This window comes from Homalodisca vitripennis, chromosome 6 (genome assembly GCF_021130785.1).
Source record: "Homalodisca vitripennis isolate AUS2020 chromosome 6, UT_GWSS_2.1, whole genome shotgun sequence".
Lineage (NCBI taxonomy): Eukaryota > Metazoa > Arthropoda > Insecta > Hemiptera > Cicadellidae > Homalodisca > Homalodisca vitripennis.
Window position 1 is genome coordinate 42,961,380 of NC_060212.1, and position 24,112 is coordinate 42,985,491.

Genomic DNA, 24,112 nt, shown 5'->3' on the forward strand with positions numbered 1-24,112 from the left:
ATACATAAAATCAACAGACATTAATTGTAGAGAATTTAATTCTGAAAAAATTGATATAATCAAAGTCTAAAATAAAACAGAAATAAGTACCAAAAAATCGATTTTATTCAGTATAATACATTACTAGCTGTAAAGAAATGCCGTACGGTATTTAGTTAAAATAAAACAAAATGTTTGTTCCTTAATGATGAGATAAATTGAGAAAACAAGATTAACTGTAAAATAAATTTGTTTGTAAATAAAAATATCATGTTTTATTACGTTGTTTTTTTTTTTATTTACATCAAATGTTCGAAAATAAATAAAGTAAACATTTTCCCATTATTGTTTACTAATCATCGAAAGGCAGTTTTTGTTTTATTAATTTCTAAGTTGGTAACGCACGAATAACAGCTGATCAACAATGGTATTCTGTTTTTTTGCATTTAACCCTGAATCCCTCAAAAACTACTACAGGTACAGTTCTGAAACCTATTTTATTAGCTTTATCAGGTAAAAATACATAAGAATCCACGATATTTCTTACTTAATTAACCTTTCCAAAAGTTCAGTATGGGTTTATTTTACTCTTTACCCAGGAATTCAGGCGAAATCTTTCGCTAGCTGTAACTCGCTAACGAAGCGTTTTCGGACCTATGTTTATATAAAATTTTTTCATTATTTTTACTAGTACAATGTGCTGTAGAAGTGGGGGGAGAACTTCATGAATCACCCTGTATATATATATTTATTTATTTATATATTATACACACACACACATACGCACACATATTTATATTTATTTATCTTCAGTTGTGTTTCTTTTTGCCTGGATCATAAAGTACAACTTTAAATAGTGTCACATTTGCAACTACAAATAATAGTGGAATGACAAAAATATGCTTTTTCTGTCCTTATGGACGGGATATAAATGGCTGTGATAAAAAAGTTTTTAATTATTAAAAGACACAATTCGAGCGAATGCCGATTGCTCCATCTTAACTAAACATCACTAGTTTTTGACAATACAATTACAAGATGAACAACGTCTCATAGCTCAGAAAGGAGTGTATGAGGAAAGTGAGAGAATCATACGTAGACCAATTATAAACTGTTAGCTCCCCACGTGGCGGTTTATCTGCCCTACTTACGTGGACCGGAGCGATAAATTCACTGTGCCATAACACAGTTTACTGCAGGCCAGCCCAGTTTTAGCACCTGCCGTAATTAGCTGTCCCATAACTCCGACGCGACAATGTCACCAGACAGTTGTAAACGGTACAAAGTGCCGAACTTTACAAGCCACCAATGCCAGTGGAGTTGCTCCAATCAGTGGAACGTTTCACAGTTTCACAGCAGTTAGTTACTATTGGTAGTTATTGTTGGTAGTTTGATGGTTACCATAGTTACTTGTATTGTTAGCAGTTACGTATTGTAGTTGATGCTTGTTATCTTTCAGACAGCGGTAGCTACCAATGAGTTTGAATCTACTAGAGACCGGGTACTTTCGGAGGCTGAAAGCTCCCACATGCGGTAATAACAGAAGCTGAAACCTCTTGCAGACGGTGAGTAAAGAGACCAGAAGGTCTAAAACGCTGGGAGCTGCCAGAGACCGGATACGTACAGAGGCTGAAAGCTTTCAGAGGAGGGGGGGATGCTTCCGGAGGTTGAAAACTCTCACAGGTTGTGTGTTACAAAAGATACAGAAGTCCAAATCACTGGGAGCTGTCACAAACCGTGTGATTCCCGAGGTTTAACGGTCTTACATTCTACTTGTTCTTGGAACGTAGGTATAGAAGGTCCAAATCGCTGGGAGCTATCAGAGAACGGTTGCCTTCCGAGGTTTAACTCCCTCGAGTGGGGAGTTCCAAGAGGTACGGGGTCCAAATCACTGTGATTTGTAAGAGACCGGGTACTTCCAGAGGCTAAAATTTTCAACATGTTGCATGTCCCAAGAGGTACGAAAGTCTAAATCACTGAGAATTCTAAGAGGTCTGGAGGTCCATATCGCTGGTTGCTGTCAGATTCCGAGTGCTCCCTGAGGCACTTAACGCTGCAGCAGGCGATCTTCAATCGAATTACTAATATTCATAATAATTTTGTATAAAGAGTTTAATTTTTAACATTTATTGATTATTTTAAAAGCTAAAATCGAAGATCAAATTGCATTTAGAAACGATTTACTTAAAGAAAAACTATTATTCATTATCACGGTGTAACGTGATAACATAAACAGTAAATGGAATATATTCCAAATCATTCATTAAAATTAAAGGATATGGTTGGTATCTTGTAGGGAATATACTAGGTTTTTACTTTGGAACTTTCCAAATAACAAACGTTTAAATATTCTTCAAATGTTATTCCTAGATGTTTAAATTCTCGTCATTGTCATTACCATACAGTCCACATGGTAAAAGTTCTGCTTACTTTCATGAGTGATAAAAAAAATCAGTTGACGTCACAGAAGACTCTAGCACAGGTGCAGTGAACTACTTCTCTGTCGATGTGTTTTACGAGAATGTAGGTTGTAAAACCTCGATATCAGGCCGACCCTCGACCCTTTTCAAACAACAAAGTTGCGTATAATTGGAAAACTACAGTCAACTTCCCACGTGGTCGTTGTTTCGGATAATGGTGAATATATCTAGATGGTATGATTCTTGAACTGATTGCACAATCATTATTGTATAAAGTAATATACACTATCATATAGCCAAATATTGAAAACATTAAATTCATAGTTAGATCGGTACCTGATTTTACAAGTTTATGTTAGGAGCAAACAATAAAATATGTTAAATGTTAATTAAAACTTTACATATTTAATTATATATTCTAAACACCTACCGCTTGAATATTTTTTAATAGATTTAATAATTAGCTATCCTTTTTCAAAATTAAGCAGCAGGAAATAACTTAGAAACCAATGAATCCACGTTGGGAGATAAAAGCCAAAAAAAATCATGAAAATTAATTTTCAGCCAACTATGCAAATTTTATGAATTATTTTTAAGGAAATTAAATCTAAGGAATTACGCGTATTTAAACTGAAATATTTTAGAATCTTTGTAATTAGGCTAGAATATATATAGCTTCACGGAGTGACATGAAATTTATTACTAATTTAAAATGCGAGAAAATAAAACTGGTTAACTATATACAGCCAAGGAAATTTAATCGAAAAATTATGTTTACCTTAAGGATCTTAAATTTGTTCTTAAAAATAGGTGAATCATAAGAAACCTTTTTCATATACTGGAAAAAAATAATATACTTAACTTCAACCATTTGTTTTTAGGCCCGATTCTCAGATATCCCATATTCTTTTACAAATTCTAAATACTCCTTGTAAAATGATAAAAAAAAATATAATTTTCCTGTCTAAAAATAGTATCTTACGGATCTTTGACAGAAAGTGTCCTACAAAAATACAAAACAATCCTTCCAACTGGAAACAGATTGCAGCAACTTAAGACGTGGCTACAATAAAAAGTCTTTGATTTTACCTCATGAGATAAAATACAGTAATAAAGTAAAATGACTTTGAGACTTTTCCTATAATTATAATGTTAATCCTCATGCAATGTTATGCCCTTATTTTTATCGTAGCATTATGGCGTATGTCTCATTTAAAAAATACATATTCAAACGCTTTTTTGTTTTTTTAACACTTTTTTAACATTTTAATGATGAAAAACATTTTTTTTTTCGGAATATCACATACCAATATTTATAAAAACTAAAAGGCGTGTGGATGTTTATTCATTATATATTTATAATGAGACATCCTCATAATTCTAGGACGAAAATGAGGGTGTAAAACTGCAATGAGGTCTAACGTTGTTCTTATGGACAAAACTCAAGATCATTATACTGCAGCCGGCTCTTAAACTTCACACTTTTACGCCCATTTATATCAAGCTATCTGTACGTGAACACTCCACTGCTACACGTTATTATATTTCATTGTGCCATAAAAATGTGCAATTCGTCAGCCTCTACACAAAAGATGACGTATGTGACATGGCCTGGCAGTTAGAGTCAGTACAAGACTAATTGGCTGTCCATGAGCACATAGCACACGTACTGAACGTGTCACTGCCATCAATTCGGGTAGCAGTAAAACTGGACATTACTGTCGCAGATAGACGAGAGGCGTCTACATTTTTAATGGGCAGAAACGTCATTTTGGAGTTTATTTTCGTCATTTACGCGGATCACTTTTTATATCCTCGAGTTTAAAACTGCCTTTTGCTAAACAATCTACACGTCTGTCCACACAAGGGCACGATCGATCTCTTTGTGAAAGGCTGTGGTCTGTTTGGTCCTCGTGCTTTTATTGTGTAGTCGTAATTCTTTATAGCCCAGGAGCCGAGAGGCAATTTGCATTTTATTAGCACGAACGTGATGGAGGAATCTCGTCGACCACCAGTCAGGGTCAAAAATTTAGTCAGGGTCAAAATGGGACGTTGGCAAAAGGTTTAAAAATATCAATGCACTTAAAACCAACCATCGGCTATTTTAACCGATTTAATACGTGAATAGTAGTTATATCCGTATTTATAGTAGTAATAGTAGAGATCATTTGTTCACCTTCTTCACAGTGGTGCGTCTGTAAGCTGAATCTGTTCTAGATTTGAATCCTGGAAACTGGAATCATATTCGTCTGAAGATATCAAAAAAAGTTGGCGAAAGGGTTGTGCAATGACAATGAGAATAACTCTCAACCTAGATTATACTACACTTTGTAGGCTAGGCTCGAAACGACATAAAGAGTTCATTCTGAGCTTCTTCGACGCCAACTATTTTTCATGTTTTCTTCAGATGAAAATGACTCCAAATTCCTAGAATCAAGTCTATGACAGTGGCAGATTACAAATGCTAAACTTAGAGGAAAGTTAACTGAAAGTTAAAATCAATATTTATATTGAAATCGTTATGTGCAGACACATATAGATATTGAAATAACATAGCTGCGTTATGTGTAGACACATCTAGACTAAAAGTCGCTATTTCAAAAAAATGTTTCCATCTTTATTTGGCTTACTGACGCTGTTTTATCCTCTATTTTATTTTATGAAGGTTTATTTTAAGTCTGTCAAGTTGGATAACCCGCCCCCTCCACCCACCCATTTCGACTACTTCCAAAAAAATAGGGTGAATGATTATAAACTTTTTTCTTAGGAACTTCCTCTAACTCTTTTAAGTCTTTTATTGCCCAAACAAATTACAATGCATCACAAAACTTGTCATATGTAACACAAGTTTTACATTAACAATTAAGTTCTGTATTTATACAATATACATTGACTTTCTGTTCCTGGAACACGTGGTCTATTCACGAACAATATTTGCTTTGATGAAATGTGATTTGGAAAGTATTTAATTTTAAGGCTAATGCTGTATGGTTAATGACTCCTACCAATGAAAGAACTTTGAGCCGAATCAATAGAAATCAATAGACCAAAAACATTGAGGTCACTGAATATTGTATTTCTATAATTGAATAATTTATCAATTATAAGTTGAAGTAATTCCAGTTCCCATTTGAAGGAAAGTTACGAATTTAAAACGGGAAAGTTGTATTTGATTCCATTACCTCACCTTCCAGTTCCCGCGAGTGCTTCAAATCCTCTTCGCCACAACATCCATATTCAGCAGACTTAACACAAGCTTCTTTGCTTCTTCTAGGGAAAGCTGTTAACAGTGAAACTGCGCCGTTGTTCCTCTAATTTATATTTCACATAAGCAGTAATTAGATCCTATAATAATTATCCTACTTATGAAGAAATATATCACTAAATACAAATTAAAAAGTGTAGTTAACGATATTTTTTATGATTGTACGAAATTTATGCATTCAACAAAAATGTTAAAGTGGTTCAGCTTAGTCGGATGAAGAAGGCAGACTTTGTAAATTTTGGATCCAAAATGAGTTTACAACAAAAAGCTTAGAAAATGTTATTAACATTCCTAAACACTTTTATTCCTTCTGTAGCTTCATATATAACTAAGTTTTTAGCTTGTACTTCTGTCGTAATGAAACGAAATTACGAAAATGCTGGCAAACGAACTTTAATTAATATTTATAAGATACATTTTTGTAGCGAGTTTGAACTGCCTCAGTATTTCCATCGCCAGCGCGAGAGCTGGGTTATAGAAAGGTTTTAGGCGATTTACATCTAATGGATATCTTAAAAACCTCACGAAATAGAAAAAAAATCTACAATGGTTGGTTAAAAATATGTTATAAGCCAACCAGAACACTTATTTTTTTCTCTTATGCAGTTGTGATTTGACAAGTTCTGAACGGAGATGATTTTGGGCTCTGGAGGTTTTGTTCGGTGAAGTTTATCAGAATCTTCTACAAGTGCTACGATGATAAAAATTGCAATAAAATTATTTTGTATATAAATTTACACAAACAGCTGGAACTATCTTACGATAGGTTTTTGCAGCAAATCGAATGAAAAATATTCTTAGTGTGCGGGTCGTCTGACTGTGGTTGATACAATTAAAAAAAAAACCTAACCGTAAAAATTATTTTTATATTTATAGCTAATATTAATATTATATTTTAAAATACAAGCTATCTGGAGGGGTGTATGAAAATCGACCATTTTTTAAAACATTTTTATGAAGATAATGAGAATTTGTGTCTTTGGTTAAAAATTTATTTCCTAAAGTACAATCGGTTATAAATGTTTTTTTCCGTTAGATGCTCGCGTAGAATGTTTGATCATTCGTGATCAAATTAGTTATTAATATTGTTGATTAACTTTATGGAAATCACTCTGGAAGTTGTAAACAGAGTTGTAATTAACTTGACTGCATCAGACTGGAGCCGATGGCGGGGGTGGACGGTTGGCACGACCCTGTAAGCCGGATACTAAGAGATTGGATTGTGACCATGGTTCATAGTTACGGTTCAATAGTTTGTGTATTCCCTTCGATGGGAAGAGAACTTACAAAGATGCCCAAGTGCACGTGCGGTAGTTGACACGGAATCTGAATTGCATTTGCCCACCGAACATTGTGAGACCGAATTTTCCGTGGTTCGAAATCTATGTAAAATTGTACGACCCCACTAATGACCATTTGTTATGGTGGCATATTGGCTAAAAACAGAGCAGCAATAACAACGCAACATTTTCTTCACACATTATTCCCTACTCTTCACTTGTATTTCGGTTAAAAATCTATTTAGTACTTCAATGTCACAAACTATTAACTCTTTTATGAATTTTTCACGTGCCCTCACTTTAAAAAAAACTGGCACCAAATGGACTATGTTTCTGAATTTGTGCCACTGTGATACCGACAGATACAATAGAGGGACAAAAAACGGCAGTTACTTTGTCCTTATAGCCTAAGGGCTGGCGATCATAAATAAGTTATTGAAAGGGATTCGCTACAGTTGACCTCAGGTTCATCGCCCTAACTACTGACATGCATTCGGTCCTGAAGGCAACTCCGGTGTCGAGTGCGAATAACTACTTTGATAACGATTATACTTCTTTTTATTTAATCAATAATAATAGCACCCGAGTAGGAAAATATTTGCGTTTTCTGGTAATTAATAAGTAATTTATAATTATAATCAGTATGTAGTATTTTATTGTTATTCGTGAGTAAATCAAATCAAATCAAATTAACATTGCACACACTATTGTTTAAATGAAGCAACAAATTAAACAAGGACACTTTTATATAATAATTTTGTCCTTTTCAAAACAGCTTGAAAATGCAATTTTCAGACAGTTTAGAACGTTTTAATTGTTTAAATTTGTTAACTTTAAGGGTTACTCCTTAAGTACAATTTAAGGACCATTACATTGCCCCAACCCTTTAAGGACTAAGATTCTTCTTTAGCGTTAGCCAAAACTGGATTTTATTCCTTAAAATATAGTGGTATATTTTTTGTCCAAATCATATTCTTCTTTTAAATCATCCATCGTCAATAACCAACTGTAAGAATATCATTGCGATGCCATTGTATCTACTTGCCTATCTAAATTTTTTCAAGAAAGAGGGTGAATTTTCCAGGTCCTTTTCAATATCATATATTAAATATAGAGAATATATGGAAAGTGTACAACAAATTTCATGAAGTGGAAAAAATATTTTATGACCAAGAAACGCGCTAAACAAAACTTAATAAATGAATTTACAATATATTATTATAGTATTCATAATTATGTTTAAATAGTAAATAAAAAAAGTGGGCTAAAGCAATAAATGTACAAGTCTAATTCACTACCACCCTGATATTGCATAAAAAGTTCCAATTTAACCCATGAGTCCGACCACCTCGTTACAAAGTTTCGTTCGGTATTAAAGTTGGGTTGCTAATACAAATTTATTTAGTCCTGAACCACTATAAAAACCATAATGAGTTGATAAATTTTAAAGATGAATAAGTTTATTTTTTCTAACGTTTAAATCTAATGTAATTCAGAGCTTGTGTGAATTGTTTCAAATTTAATCACAAATTGTCATGAATACACAGACAATGTACACGACGCTGCCTTAGGTTGTCGGAGACCCTAGGTAGAGGTGGCCTGTTGTTGTATAATTTAGGCGAATTTGCCATGCTACCTCTCACATGCACGGTGTCCAGCACACCAACATTCGCAACTCTTCCTGAGGATAGCCACAAGAACGTAGTTAGGATACGATTTAGGGGGGGGGGGTCAAGGTAACTGATATTTTCCTAAAGTAGACAGAAAGTAAGTTTTTGTTCCTTAAAAAGTTCTTGATCCGTATCTGTGTTGAGAACGACCTTTCAGCAGAACATGTCAGTAATACTGATTTATTGAAATGATAATAATCGTTTAGTAAAATAATAACTGAAAATTGAAAATTTGGGGGGAGGTCTTGACCTTTTGGAACCCTCGCTAGCTACGTTCTTGGTTTGCGTATTTGAGCTTCAGCTTAAAGATACCGAACGCCGAAAGCGTTTAGTTTTTAAATAAAGTTATTGGATTTAATGCTAAGTTCTTGTCAATAGAAGGCTACATATATGTTTTGTTATACAAATCTACGACATTTTCCTTCCGTAATGTTGTGGCCATGTCCTGATACATACACTAAAACCCTTGAAACTGCAATTGCGCTAGTTAAAGAATGTGGGCATGAAGTCAAAGATTGTAATGCATCAATTCTGTTAATTATTGGACACGATAATTCTAATATAGTTTTAGAATGTCAGAAGGATGTAATAACAACACTTTGAATGTGAATTCTAAACCTCTTTAATGGTCAAACATACTGGGCAGTTAACTTTAGGCGATTTAAAAATCGGTAGCCTACCATGAAAATAAAATACCAATAGTAAATATTTTTTATGATCTGTCATAGAATGGCAAATGCTGTAAAAGGCATCAACAAAAACCAATTATCTTATTTTAAATCCGTTTTTATAGTTTATCTATCGTGTTTATTAGTCTGTAAATATAAATTCCAATACTAAAACTATCACCGGCTGACACCCATAAAACGTGCAGAAATTGCACTAAACAAAATGTCCGGAAGAAATTATAGCTGCTTTTATTCACCAATGAAAATCCAGTAGAGATTTTCAGTGGAACATTAAAATTGCAATTCTCCGGCTAGAATTCCTTACTAAATGGCCCAGCTTGATTAAAAGCTCGCCTAACCGTCGCCATAATAACGTGGATTGTTAAACGCCCGTTATGTGTAATTGTTTTTGTTATTTATTGCACAAATTTAGACACTTTAATGTTCTTGCGGTCGCCGAGTATTACAAATGACTGTACATTTTGCTCCCCGACACACCGTGATTGCGTAACGCTGTTCTCTGCGGTTTTCTAGAGGTTATTAGGCAATCATCAGATGAGTGATATTAACCCGAAAATTACAGTGATTCTTGAGGGCGTTTACGTAATTTCAGTGCTGTAATGATGAGAACATAATTTTCCTAGTTTAATAATAATATCTCAGTAGAATAGAACATACTTTATTCCAGAACATGTACAGCAACAAAAGTTAACATCAGTACTGGTAGGAATTACTAGCCACGGTATCCAGTAAGCGTGGCTAGCTCTAATGAAACTTTTACTTAATTATATAGTGTTCGAATATTAAGTAGTAAATGATAGTTATATGAAGTAGTTATATTTTTGACGATATGTTAATATTTTTTTGGTTGCGGTAGTTATCTTTATTAGCCACTATTTTAATTGTTATTTTAAGCCCATCCAGTGCCATAGACTTTAAGTAGGGACAATAAATAAAGTGATAATGAAATAATGTTAATAAATACAAACTTATTTGGATTGTTTAACTATTTACATTGTGTATTGGACTCTGCTGACAAGTTGTATAACTTAGCAGAACCAGTAATGTATAAATTAATTATGTATAAATAAATCGTACGGTTAATCCGCAATGTCCACACCCCAAAATAAACAGTTATTCTAAATACAACGTTTTAATTAGTTACTAAAAATGAACAAATTAAATTTAAACTGTAGAAATTACTATGCTAAAATTTAAAAAGTTATTCTCAACATGTTTACTATTTTGACATTTCTTTTATTCGGTAAGGCATAAGATTAAAAAAACTTTGGATCCACAAAGAAAAGGTTTTTTATTTATTGAGTTATTTTACTTGGGTCTCATGAACAGCCCCAAAGTAAATAGCTCAAAATTGTTATTCGAGACGTATACACAATATAAATTATCGTGTGAAATTCATTTCAATTTTTAATGGGAAGCGCAACAAGACAATGCACTCATGTTTCGTTATATTTTTGCGGATTGTCATGCGAAAATTAGCAACATACACATAACTATAACCAACACTGCACCCTGTATTTCAAACTGATGTTGTTCAGATTTACCAAAAATAGATTTTTCTGAGTTGTTTATATGTTTAACCAGACGACGCAAGCCGGGTTTTGAGAATTTATATTTATTACAATAGCACATCGCTCATCGACATTTAGTATAACATTTCAAACAAGTGCAGAGTTTAATATGTTCTTGTTCAAAAGCATATCGCCGAAACATTTGTGTACTGTATGAATGAATATATGTCGTTAAAAACCGATACAGATTATAAAGTATGTTTTTATTATCTACTGGCAAAAACTTCGTACCCATATTCGTATCAATATTTGTGTATCATTTTAAAAAGTTATCAAATTATTATAATTCTTGAATATTATAAAAATTTATATTTTAAACGTTTATGATATTTAAATGTATGTATTATAATATTTTGTTGCATCATTTTATTGTAATAATTGGTAAATAAAATACAAAAAACATATACCTCCAAAATACTTAATTACAGTCTTAAGGCAGTATAAAATGTTTCAACGGAAGAATGAGCCAAAAGCATATTTGGGGTTTTTTGTTCTCTCAGGACAAGAAGATTATAAATCGCACTTAGTCCTGTAAGAACCTTAGCACTGCTTCCGGAGTGACACGATATCCAGGTTAGGGGGGTAGGGGCCGCCTCCTATCGAGACCCACGAGGAAGAATTAGGGCACTAAATCTTAAAAGTCATGTCTCCACGAAAGAAGGGGAGGCAGCTCTGAAACAGCCTCCCCAGTCAAAGTAGGCAGGGGTGGCACACCCTTGTTGAGGCTAGCAAGAATGTCTGAGGTTAGGGACAAACCTCACCTACTCAAACAGTCATCCCCTGCAGTAGACTAAACCTATCGAACTGCCCTTAACCTCAGAATCTCGCTCCTGGACATCCACAACTTTGCCCAGATTTAAGTGCACACCGATTTTTGCTGTGCCCAGTGATAGGTTGAACTGGAAGGTTTAAACCAGCCAGAAGTGATCCCTTCTGAGTAGTGCATATTTGGTTAGAGGTATTATAGGAATTACCTATTCTTAATACACACAACTATTAGTAAAACCAACAATTTCAGTTGAATAAAATATATCGTTCTTTTAATAAAATACCATTATTCAAAAGAAAATTCTAATGGAAATGACTCCCTTTACCATAAAACTATAAATATTTCCAAACTTTTAAACTCTAAATAAATACTCAAAAGTAAAAAAAAAGTAAAGTAAAGACTGTCTTATTTTACCAGGCGAACTTAGGGCTAAGAAGCCCTCTCTAACACTTAACCTGGGGACCAACGGCTTAAAGGTGACTTCCGAACCACCACCAATGGCCGGGCAGGCGGGCCGCTTGCAAGGACAGGATCGCTCAGCGGTCACCTGTCCAAGCAGTGGCCACCCTCGACGTTGCTTGATCTGGTTATCTTGCGATAACCGCCGTACCCGCTACACTGCGCTACACGGACAAAAGTCTCATTTTCCAGGTCTTTTTAGACTGTTTATGCAAAAATATTAATTTATTAACAATTCAGATCTGAATATTGAGTATTGAGTGAACCTACACTGGATCCAGAAATACCGATGTGTTACTTCAATCTGGGCACATTATGATTGCCCGGGAGCGTCACATCACTAACCGCATTGTCGAGATATTGGAGTGCAAGGGTAGATCGATATGTCTAGTCTACTGCGTGAGATGACTATTGGATTTGGTGGGTTCCCTACTAAACACAAGGGCGTGCTACCCCAGCCTGCTTTGACCTTGAAGGGCTGGCACAGAGCTGGCTTCTCCTTCTTCCAATGAGACATGACTGAGATTGATGCAAAAACTCCTTCTTCCAATGAGAGATGAGTGAGATTGATGCAGAAACTCCTTCTTCCAATGAGACATGACTGAGATTGATGGAGAACCTCATTCTTTCAATGAGACATGAGTGAGATTGATGCAGAAACTCCTTCTTCCAATGAGACATGACTGAGATTGATGCAAAACCTCATTCTTTCAATGAGACATGAGTGAGATTGATGCAAAAACTCCTTCTTCCAATGAGAGATGACTGAGATTGATGCAAAAACTCCTTCTTCCAATGAGAGATGACTGAGATTGATGCAAAAACTCCTTCTTCCAATGAGACATGAGTGAGATTGATGCAAAAACTCCTTCTTCCAATGAGAGATGACTGAGATTGATGCAAAAACTCCTTCCTCATGGATCTTGACAGGAAGCAGCGAAAAGGTCCTTTTAGGACTAAGTGCATTTCTCAATATTGTGTCCTAAGAGAACACAAAAACAAAAGACTCAAAGGAGTTGAAATCTCGGCATATCCATGATATTTTGTGCATAACAAGTAATAATCTGGGGGCTTGCAGTAATGTTATACAATCGATAAGTACAAACATATGTATAAAATCGATAAGTAACATCCTCGATGATTCCAACCACCGCATCTAAAAAAATCCTTTCTCGTGGATCTCAACAGGAAATTTTCCCTACCCTAACCTTAACCATTCAGCATATCCTGCCACTCTGGAAGCATTGAAATGGTCCTTTTAGGACTAAGTGCATTTCTCAATATATTGTACTAAGAAACTAAAAAAAACTACAAAAAACGACAAAACCTAAAGACTCAAGGGAGTTCAAATATTGCCATGGCCATGGTATTTTGTGCATAACAAGTAATCATCTGAGAGTTTCCATTAATGTTATACAATCGATATGTACATAACATATGTATAAAATCAATTAGTAACATTCTCGCAGATGCTATCCACCGGATAAAATAATTAACTGTCGCAAGCGCGTTTAATGAAATATTATCTCAGGAGGTAATCACGTGAATGTAAGTAAAATCCAGCTGTAAAATATCATCCCAGACTTTCCGTATCATTCAATTAATCCAGAGGTTCCAATGGTTAGAAAATAAATTATAGAGCAATTTACTATTGTAGAGTAATAAGTTGTTCCAAAATAATAGCAGCCATTGCAGGTGGATTGCTTATTAAAAATCGGCCCATTTGAAATTCCTCACTTACAGGATATTTCTACACGACTTAACTAAACGTGACATTCAGGGTCCAAACCACTCACCCAGTACATGTCCCCCAAAAAAGTGTACATGTTTGTGAAACTTGGTACAGTACTAAAATTCATCTTAAAACTATCTCTTCTAAGTTTATAGCCAGATTGCTTTGCTGTTTCGTTCCAATATTGCGGCCATTCACAACTTCGTTATTTTTGCGCCTATGGATAATTGTTTATTTTTTTTACAAAAGTAGTAGGAATCCGTATTTCTAATTGAACTGTCACAAAATTTACGTTTTCATCTATACATTGAAGGACTTATTATGAATAAAATCTTTGTATATTTTCTAAAGATTGGAAATAACTGTCAGAGTAACATAGTAGTTCGCAAAACTAGTGCGAGTTCCTAGCAGGTGCAGTACAAAAGAAAGACGAACACAAGGCAAAACCACTTCGTTATCTTTTGTGTTCTTAAGGGACTGAGGCCCGTCAAGCCTCTATTTATGGATATTTGCCCAGGGATTAAGGTTTCAAAATACCCGCAGGCCTACACCAACTTCAAGTACTCAAGCGCGTAATCGCCAGAGAATTTATGGCGGCTTGTAAACTGCGTAAATTATTGGGCCTTGAAACAACTTTATGGCTTGTTATTTAAAAATTATAGCACAATGTCGTAAACCCAATCCTTAATCCGCACTTTCTCCACGTTATAGGCCGTTTTGATGGCTGATTAAACATTCCCGATTGCCTCTCAACATCTGTTCCAGGTAATGACATCGTTATATCAACCCGTTGACAATATTCTATCTTTCGTAGGCCAACCTAATTTACCCTTCATAGCACATTGGTATGTTCGTTATCTGAGGTTTAATTGAAATTTCTTATTTGGAAGTGCTATAAACATTTCATAAAAGGTCAAGATATTAACGCTATAAATTATCTATTATTATATCTACTCCTATACTTAAAAGCTGGTTACTAGAATACTTATGCTAAAGGAGTAAATATTTACTTTGGTTATGTTTTCTTCACAATGGATAGTGAATATTTTCTTTCAGTTTTATTTTTTTATATCTAATTGTACTAAATTAATCAAGTAATGTTTTAAGGAGGGGGTTCTGTTCAACTCTAAAATATAAGAATAGAGAATTAAAATATTTGAATGGTTTAAATGAACCTTGTTTCAATGGCGATTTGGCAACTAGTAAGTAGAATAGTAAAGTAATTCACTCAGGGTGGTATTTTCGTGCCGCCTACTTTTGCATTTTAGAATAAATTTAATAAAGTTCAAAAAATTTTGGAAATTTCATTAATGAAATATTTCTGTTTAAAAACCAAATTTGGATTAGATAAAAAGAGTTTTCTCGCAAAATAAGAATCTCTACCAAGTTGAAAGTCTATCAAAGGTGAAAGGTGATAAGTTCAAAAAGCTATGGTTTCGCCAAGTATTGTTCCTCTTCGCCAAAGAGATTACATAACAAATTAATACAAAGAGAAACACTAACTCTGTGGCTCATAGAGCCTAAATGTTGTACTGTTGGTGTCCCAGCATAGTTTTGAATGGAAAACAACAAATTTCGCCAGTGGCTAATTTTAAGTCTTTTCACTAAATCAGTCTAATGGAGAAGGAATGGAGTAGCAGGAAACACATGTGGTAGTTCTTAAAAGTGTTAGAGTTAAACTCAACATTTAAATTAATTATGTTATTAACAGCTTTCTTGTCTTCGTAACACAAATCAGTACATTAATTAAAGCGAATTTCGTTAATAAAATATTTAAAAGGAATTATTAATTTTGTTTGACATCTGTTATAATTGTGGGGGGGGGGGATAAATTAATCTTTTAAACATTATTAGATTTTATGTTAAATTATGTTAGGCTCGTGCATAAAAAATAAAGGTAATTTCAATGGAACCGGCTGCAGAACAAACACAATAACCTTGAGTTTTCTCTTATAAGAACAATGTTAAACCTGAGGCAGTTTTACGACCTTATTTTTGACCGTAACGTTATATGCGGTGACTCATCTAACGATATAATTAATATTTATCAAAAAAAGGTTTTCTTTGGATGTGTATAATTGGTAATGCATACACGATGGATATACAACGTTTGAGATTTATCCCAAATAAACCAATAATAAAAAAAAACACAAAGCGTTTGGATGTGTATTAACGTTCTCTTTAAAATGAGCCGCCTCCAATAATTTTACAACTAAAAATTAGGACGTCAACTGCATGAGGTTTAACACTGCTGTCATGGGAAAGTAACTCATCATTTTATAAAAGCCGGCTCTTAAAGAAATAGCGTGATGGAATTCATTCTTCCACAAGATTAAACCTTGTAAAATAAACCAAACCGATTTACTTTATTAGTTAGTGTCTGTTTAAAGGGCGTGAGATTCTCCATTTTCTGTACATTATCTGGAGTAATAAATGCGAAATTATTTCTATCGTTTGGATGACTTTGTTTCTTACTAAAACACTTTAATTCCATATATTTTCTATACGCTTTTTAATTACCCTTTGACGTACGTAGGCCCAATTAATTGAGTAACGTAGCCACGAGCAGCAATATTTTATAATTGTTAAGTAAACATTCACACTTTAAGTTCAAAATTGTGTTTGCAGGAATGTAATCATCTTATTTCAAAACGAAAACGTCCTCAGGAAATTCTAATGAGAGTAAAATTAATTTTACATTGTAATTACAATTATTACGAGGCAAGGCAAGTAAACCGACAATTATCGCTTGGTTTATTACTTTCTCTCACAAAAAATTATACAAAGAAGAGGCTATATTTTAATTAGTTTTGGTTTCTAGAGGAAATTTCCGTTTTTCCCTGTTAATATTTGAACGCTGAGAAAAATATGAAAAAAATCTAAAATCATGCATTTATCTCATTGCGTACATTTGACAGATTAAAAAAGTAAAGAATGTCTTATTTTACCAGGCGAAGTTAGGGCTAAGAAGCCCTCTCTAACACTTAACCTGGGACATTTAAACATTGCATGGTGTTGCCCGTTTAAGAGGAATAGATAATATGAAATTACATACACAAGCAGTATGTATATTTTGTTTTTGAGATATTTCATAACTAAATTTATAAAAATTAATCGCTTACAAAAATGCATAACACACCATAATAAGTCCATCTATCAATAAAAAAGTAATCGAAAAATAACTTCAGCTTTGTAACTTTGTACAAAACAAGGGTACAATACCAAAAAGATTGGGAAGTTTTTTCCAATAAATGTCATCAACACAATAATAATTATTATAAAAGTACACAGACCGTTATCACTCCAAACGATATTACTTTTCTCACAACAAAGGTGTAGGAATATTATGTGTGAATTAGTTTCTGTTACATAGAAATATCAGCTTTTTCCCATGGTGAGTTTCGGTCGGTGAAAAATCTAATAATAAGTGAAGGAAACTTTGTAAAAACCAATTAACTTCGTTCGGTTCTTATTTTATTTCTGGAAAAGTCAGTGTTTGAATATGCGAAATAATTATTTTTTTATTATTTACCAATTTTTGAGAGTCTGTGACTATCCTATCGCACAGACAGGGAGACGGAAAAGTCATACAGATGAATGGACTGCCCTTGGACCTTTTGACCTCAAAAGTAATAGAGTACTTCCTTGAACCCCGAAGAACCAATGTTACAAGTTTTAAATCTGTACATTGTTTTATCAAGAGTTATCGCGCATAGACCGGACGGAAAGACGGATGAATGGAGGTTCTGTTGGATCCTTAACATTAAAAAATTAAGGATACAAAATATCCATAAAACCGGTAAGCCAATAATACACGATAGTATTCGTATTCTGGATAAAGATATCCCACAGGCTGGTCTCTTAGTTGGCTTTGAATGAATGTTGTGGGGAAAACATACTGAACATATTGTTTGCTTTCAAAGGTCTTTTATAGCTTTTATCTCGATTTCTTTGTGCGACACCACAAGTACCAGAGGCACTGAACTCACATAGATAACTGTTGGCATAGAAACACACCGTACCCTCACGTACACCATCATACTAAATTATAATTGTATATTTACAGATTTAAACATAATAGTGTAACGAACCTTCAATATTAATAAAATTACCAAACAAGAATAACCCAAAAACTACTCTTGCGTGTATTGTATTTACAATTTTATTAAAAAGTAAATATGAAACAGATCGGAAGCTAAATTCGTTCCCATTTAATTAATTAAGGTAATTAATTTTTTGCAAATCGAAATGTTACTTGTTTTAAAAAAAAAGGAAGAGGCAGGATTTTATTGATATTTTGGAAAAGGTGAGTACAATTTATAGTTTATATAGTTGTTTAGGGTTTTGTTGTTTAGCCATATACTGTTAATGTATCGGGTAAGTGACTAGGATAATTATTTATTGTCTAGCATATAAGCATCTTAAAAGAACCTAATAGATAATGTATAACATTATGTAAATTAAACCAGCATTTAATCAACGTAAGTGCTGCAAATTGTTAATTATTTGTTTGTATACAAACAAGCGACAATTGTACAGAATAAATTATTACAATCCATTACTTACGCAATAATCATACATTACAATAGATTAGTAAACTAATGACTATTAAAATAAACTGTAAACAACACTTATCTAATTACATACTTTATATCTTACTTATAATTATATTTATTTACTTAATCCAAACTGACATGTCTTTTATAGTTTCTAATGCACATATTACAGTAGGTATAAATGAATGGCTAACTGTATAAAGTCACATATATTGGCAGAAGGAATATCTTCTCACTGATAAAATGATCCAGAATAACCATGATTATTGGCTAATGACGTACTACAAAATGTTGGCAACACTGTATTAACGATGTCTTACGAGTTACTCACATTGATATTGATGTGGGGATAGGTCGAAATATATCAAAACTAAGTTGCTGTAGTTTAACCCCTGTCGCTACAGGTTCGCAACACTGTGCTGACAATGCCACGACATGTTAACACTAACATTGATGCGGGCACGGCCAAACTATTGACAGGCGTCAGTATCCAAATATAGTGACTGATGTAATGTTAGGGAAATCTGCTGCAGTTCCACCGCTGTCGGCAACACTGTACTGACAATGTCATGACATGTTCACACTGATATTGACATGTTCACAAAATATAGGGACTGATGTCATGTTATGCAAATCTGCTTCAGTTGCACCGCTGTAGGCAACGCAGTGCTGACAATGTCACGACATGTTCATACTGATATTGATGTCGGGACGACCAAACTATTGACAGCCATCTGTATCCAAATATGGTGACTGATGTCATGTTTGGCAAATCTGCTGCCGTTGCACCGCTGTAGGCAACGCAGTGCTGACAATGTCACGACATGTTCACACTGATATTGATGTCAGGACGACCTAACTATTGACAAGCGTCTGTATCCAAATATAGTGACTGATTTCATGTTTGGCAAATCTGCTTCAGTTGCACCGCTGTAGGCAACGCAGTGCTGACAATGTCACGACATGTTCACACTGATATTGATGTCAGGACGACCTAACTATTGACAAGCGTCAGTATCAAAATATAGTGACTGATGTCATGTTATGCAAATCTGCTTCAGTTGCACCGCTGTAGGCAACGCAGTGCTGACAATGTCACGACATGTTCATACTGATATTGATGTCGGGACGACCAAACTATTGACAGCCATCTGTATCCAAATATAGTGACTGGTGTCATGTTTGGCAAATCTGCTGCCGTTGCACCGCTGTAGGCAACGCAGTGCTGACAATGTCACGACATGTTCAGACTGATATTGATGTCGGGACGACCTAAGACGGCAAAGACAGAAAAAGAACACTCGGAAAAACACTGATATAGTAGAAGTATAATCCCTACGAAAACTACGAAACAAAGGCATCATTTATCAACACCATACATTAAGGGACGCAAACTCCGGGCGAGGAAATTGACAATGCATTGAACAGAGTCCCGCTGCGTGAAATCTGTGGCGGAACAACGACACATCAGATAGGCAGTGGAAAGGTCACAAGGTAATAAATACGAGAGTAGCCACCGCCAGTTTCACAAGAGGAGGCCAGCTCAGAAACTAGGGCGAGGAAAGTGGCCACGGGTGGAACAGAGTCCCGCTGCGTCGAATCTGTTGTGGACCAGCGACACAGCAGATACGCGGTGGAAAGGTCACAAGGTAATAAATACACGAGTAGGTACTGCCAGTTGCATAAGAGGAGGCCAGCTCAGAAACTAGGGCGAGGAAAGTGGCCACGGGTCGAGTGTAGGTCCCGTCCAGCCATTTGCATCTTGTAGACTTGTTCCGAGCAGCACAATCAATAACGCCTAGACCTTGCCTAACCTATTCTGTACTTCGGAAGATGGTTAATATATTTTACTATCACTTCAGTTAGGATAATGCTTTGACCTTGATATAACAAAACATTCGGGTGTAAATCGGCTTATGAACCATACAATTACTTTCGTCCTGGTTGAATGTTTTAACTTTTGAATCATCCAAGCATTTCAATATCCATTCCGAATTTCACACGTAGAACAACTTTTTTTGAATTGGTACCAATATCGAGCTCCGAATATCGAACTCTCTTCCACATAATAGTTATTATGATTTATAAGTTGCCTCCTTTCTTATTAGCTTGTTGTTAAATTCAATATTTTTTTATTTAAATGGCACCGATTTCTGGAGGAGTAATGGTTCTTTTGTGTCGTTGATTTTGTTTCGTTAAGACCTTAATAGATGTTTCTCGATTGCTCATTCTACTTAAACTTCTTTTCAGTTGTCATCCTCCTGCACTCAGTTTTGGTGGAGAGAAAGTCAATTCTTAAATTCATCGTAATTATCATCTGTTGATATTATTATTTTTAAAGGTGTTTTAGGAAGCTGGTGAAGGAGTATAACTATGGAGATATCCTCCATAAATTTTAATTAATATGAAAAGTCATTAGGCACGAAAAATTACCTTCTCGAGGGAATTTTCTCTTTTATCGTCAGAACTGCAGGATGGCAGTACAAAAGCCGGCAATATTTGTGAGGGACATTCTGATCGGAACGGTATTTCCCTAAGTATGGTCACGTGCCAGATCATCCAACATCCCTCGAAATAGTACCCAAATTCAAGCTCAGATCACGTGAGCGCTCTTAAAGGTTTAAAACTTCAACGTTTTATATTTATAATACGTACGAATGTATGTATCTACTTTATCACGTAATGACAGACAACAAGGATAGAGATGCTTCGTATAATAGCCAAACTACCAATGAAGACGTTAAAAGACTTATTTCAACAAAAGATATTTCTACGGAGCTGCTAAACGTGCAGCTCAAAGCGTACGAATTGTAATTAACGCGATTAAGTAAGAAGGGCTGGCTTCACCTCAACACTGCCAGTTCCTTGGCTAAGCCGATTAATCAAGCTTGTCGCGTAGTGTAACGTCGCGTCGTGCTGGTGCTACGCGCTCAGCAATATCACGTCCCAGCTTAGCATCTTCACCTATTGTAATGATCACGCCAATAATTCTTCTCATGCAAGACTTTATTTTTTCCTATAGCTAATTTGCTATCGAATGGTGATTCTCCCAAAAGGTTCCAATTAGGGTCGATACCAGGTCCTTAATATTTAATTACAGTAATCGTTCGCTATAAATAAATTGTTGAATATATACATATATACAGAATTACCTTTAATTTCCAACCTGATGTTTCTAGCAATAACAAGCATTATATTTGCCATGACTCTGCATCATATTTATAGGTAATAGAGCAAGAGAGACCCCAATTTTTACAAAACTTTACGATACTTAATAAAGTAACATTTATGTCTACAAAAATGTTTCAGATTTTGTTCATAGTGACATTTAAAAACGTATAATAATATTGTTTACAAAATTTAAAAATTGATCCTTATTTCAAAACATCTATAGGGGCACACAACAACGATTAAAAACCTTTTTTAATCAACCTATAGTGTGTTACGGAAAACTTCTGTGTTCACAAGTATATTTAACCGTACAAAATTTGCATTTTTCCCTCGTATTTATGTAGCCTACATGCATGTTTACATTTTATTGCCTGCTTCGAAAGTTTCAGTAAAATCCAAAACTATTATACCGAAAACTATTTTAAAGGCTAGACTAAATATTCTATTATATCACAGTTTCTGCCATAAGAAGATGCTTTAGTTTCTTCCCTTTGGACAAGGTTAAAACCTAATAAAATATATACTGAACCAAACGCCATTAATTTTGCACATGCATTACTCTAATTCTTCATTGCTGCAACATTTCACTGAACAGTAAAAATAAAAGTTTTTAATCCCAATTAAGTCTAGTTATTCTAACTAGTACTCAAAATAAAATATGTATGATCCCATGAAAATAACATATGTATGTTATTGTGTATAATTGTTTTGAGTTATACATTATTGTTATTAAATTATTTATCTTGATCTTGTACATAATTAACATGTAATTGGGTCAGTACTAGTCGCAATTTGTTATCATTTTGAAGACCCGTTTTCCATACATTTTAATAATTTGCATCACTTAGTCATTCGTACTTTGTAATTAATTGTTTAACTTCTCTCTTCATTTAATTCTCTTTGTACTAATCACTGAACTATATTAATTGTGTTGTATTATACATTGCATGCTTTTATCTCAATTATTTGTATTGTAGGCTATTTTATAGTTTGCATTTACCTTTTATTGTATTCTATGGCATTTATTCACTCAATTCTGCATACCAAAGCAATTATTTATTATGCTTTATATTACTTTGTACTTATACCTAGCTTAGCCTCATCTACTTGTACGATCTGGCCTTAAACTGATTTTATTAATTGCATTGGCCGTGTATAAATAAATCTATGAAGTTTGGTTGCTGTTTAAATGCAATTTGTTACCAAAATATTATCTGGTAGGAAAGTGTTCAAAGATGCTGATGTTTTATAAACATGCAGTTTATTATCATCACTCTAGGAAACCTTCCTGTTAGCGGATCAGCAAAGACAATGTTTTACAACATTGGTAGGTACAAGGGACCTTGAGATGTTATCAGAATTGGCTGTTAGCAATGGGTTTAAACAGAGATAAACGTTTTGCTGATAACTCGGTTTACAAAATAAACGTTTACATAACGGGATAACAAATAGAACATAACTGCGATCTAGTGTCCCGATGAAAGACTTCCATTATTTGTTAACGTACTAGTTGTATTTACCACATTGTTAAGATTGAAAAATTACAGTTTTGGAATTGAATTTAAATAACATTCAAGCATGATAGTGCCAGTTTGTTGTGTACTGAACCGTATTTTGTAACAAAACTTATACGAATCATTCCTTGCTGTCATGTTTAATTAAAACTGGAGTTTCTCAGTTAAAAATTAAAATATAACAAGGACACTGGAGAGAAGTAAGCGGCAAAGAGAACCGTGCGGTGAAGGCTGTGAAAGGTCAGGTACAGGCTACATACCTGGTTTGACTGGGATCGCCAAGAAAAGGAGGATACAGGTGGCGCTGAGAGCTGGGCGGCGAAAAGTAGCCATATTGGAAGATATTAGGCCACAATGACGTCACTGTTTACTTGCGCGGTTCAGGTGTCAGCAAAATGGCGGCCGGGATACCGGCATCACTAGAACACAACACAACACTGGAATACCGGGATCACACAACACTACAGATCATCTGGCAGACTGAACCGTGTCGGAGAGAGGAGAACAGAACGGAACATTCGCAACAAGACTCCGGGGCCGGGGGGACTGCGGGACGCATCTAGCACAATCACTTTACATCTCGCCAGACCGAGGACAACAGAACCAGAACTGTGACAGCTGCAGGATAGTAACGGTTCGCGTACTGGCGCGCACACAACGGTCGGAGGCGTGATGCAGACCTGCCGGCTCGAACTCTCGCACTCGACTGGCAGTCTGGGGAGAGAGAATGAGCGAGAGAGAGGGAAGACGGCTGGTAGGAGGCAGTCAGCTGATGGTGCGGCGCGGCGAGGCGTCTATAGGCAGCCCGCCGGACATCGTCGCCTCACCCACAGAAATAATAGATCCAGTGTCAAGTTCAAAGTCGTCGGCGCCTCGCTCTTTCCGACCAGATTACCATTCTTATCAAGCCCGCCCGCGCAGTACAATGCCTATTGATTGATTAAAACACCGTGCATTTCAAACATGATTGAACGTCTTTTCAAATCGTCTTCTAAACTCGTATAGAGACCGAACGAACGCTTCGTAATTTGTCGAAA

At 35.0% G+C, this 24,112-nt stretch overlaps 1 protein-coding gene across 3 annotated transcripts in view; it reads right to left on the minus strand.

The window, feature by feature from the left end:
- The window catches only part of LOC124364314 (cysteine-rich motor neuron 1 protein-like), a 210,511-nt gene extending 187,053 nt beyond the window's left edge, over positions 1-23,458 (minus strand). For 2 of the 3 annotated variants that reach the window (XM_046819692.1, XM_046819691.1), the window contains exon 1: positions 23,336-23,457. In XM_046819692.1, coding sequence (XP_046675648.1) covers positions 23,336-23,408 — 73 coding nt within the window. In that variant the 5' untranslated portion in view covers positions 23,409-23,457. Of the gene's footprint in view, positions 1-23,335 lie in introns of all 3 variants that reach the window. The other variant, XM_046819693.1, reaches the window with a different exon arrangement.
- Positions 23,459-24,112: the final 654 nt, after the last annotated feature.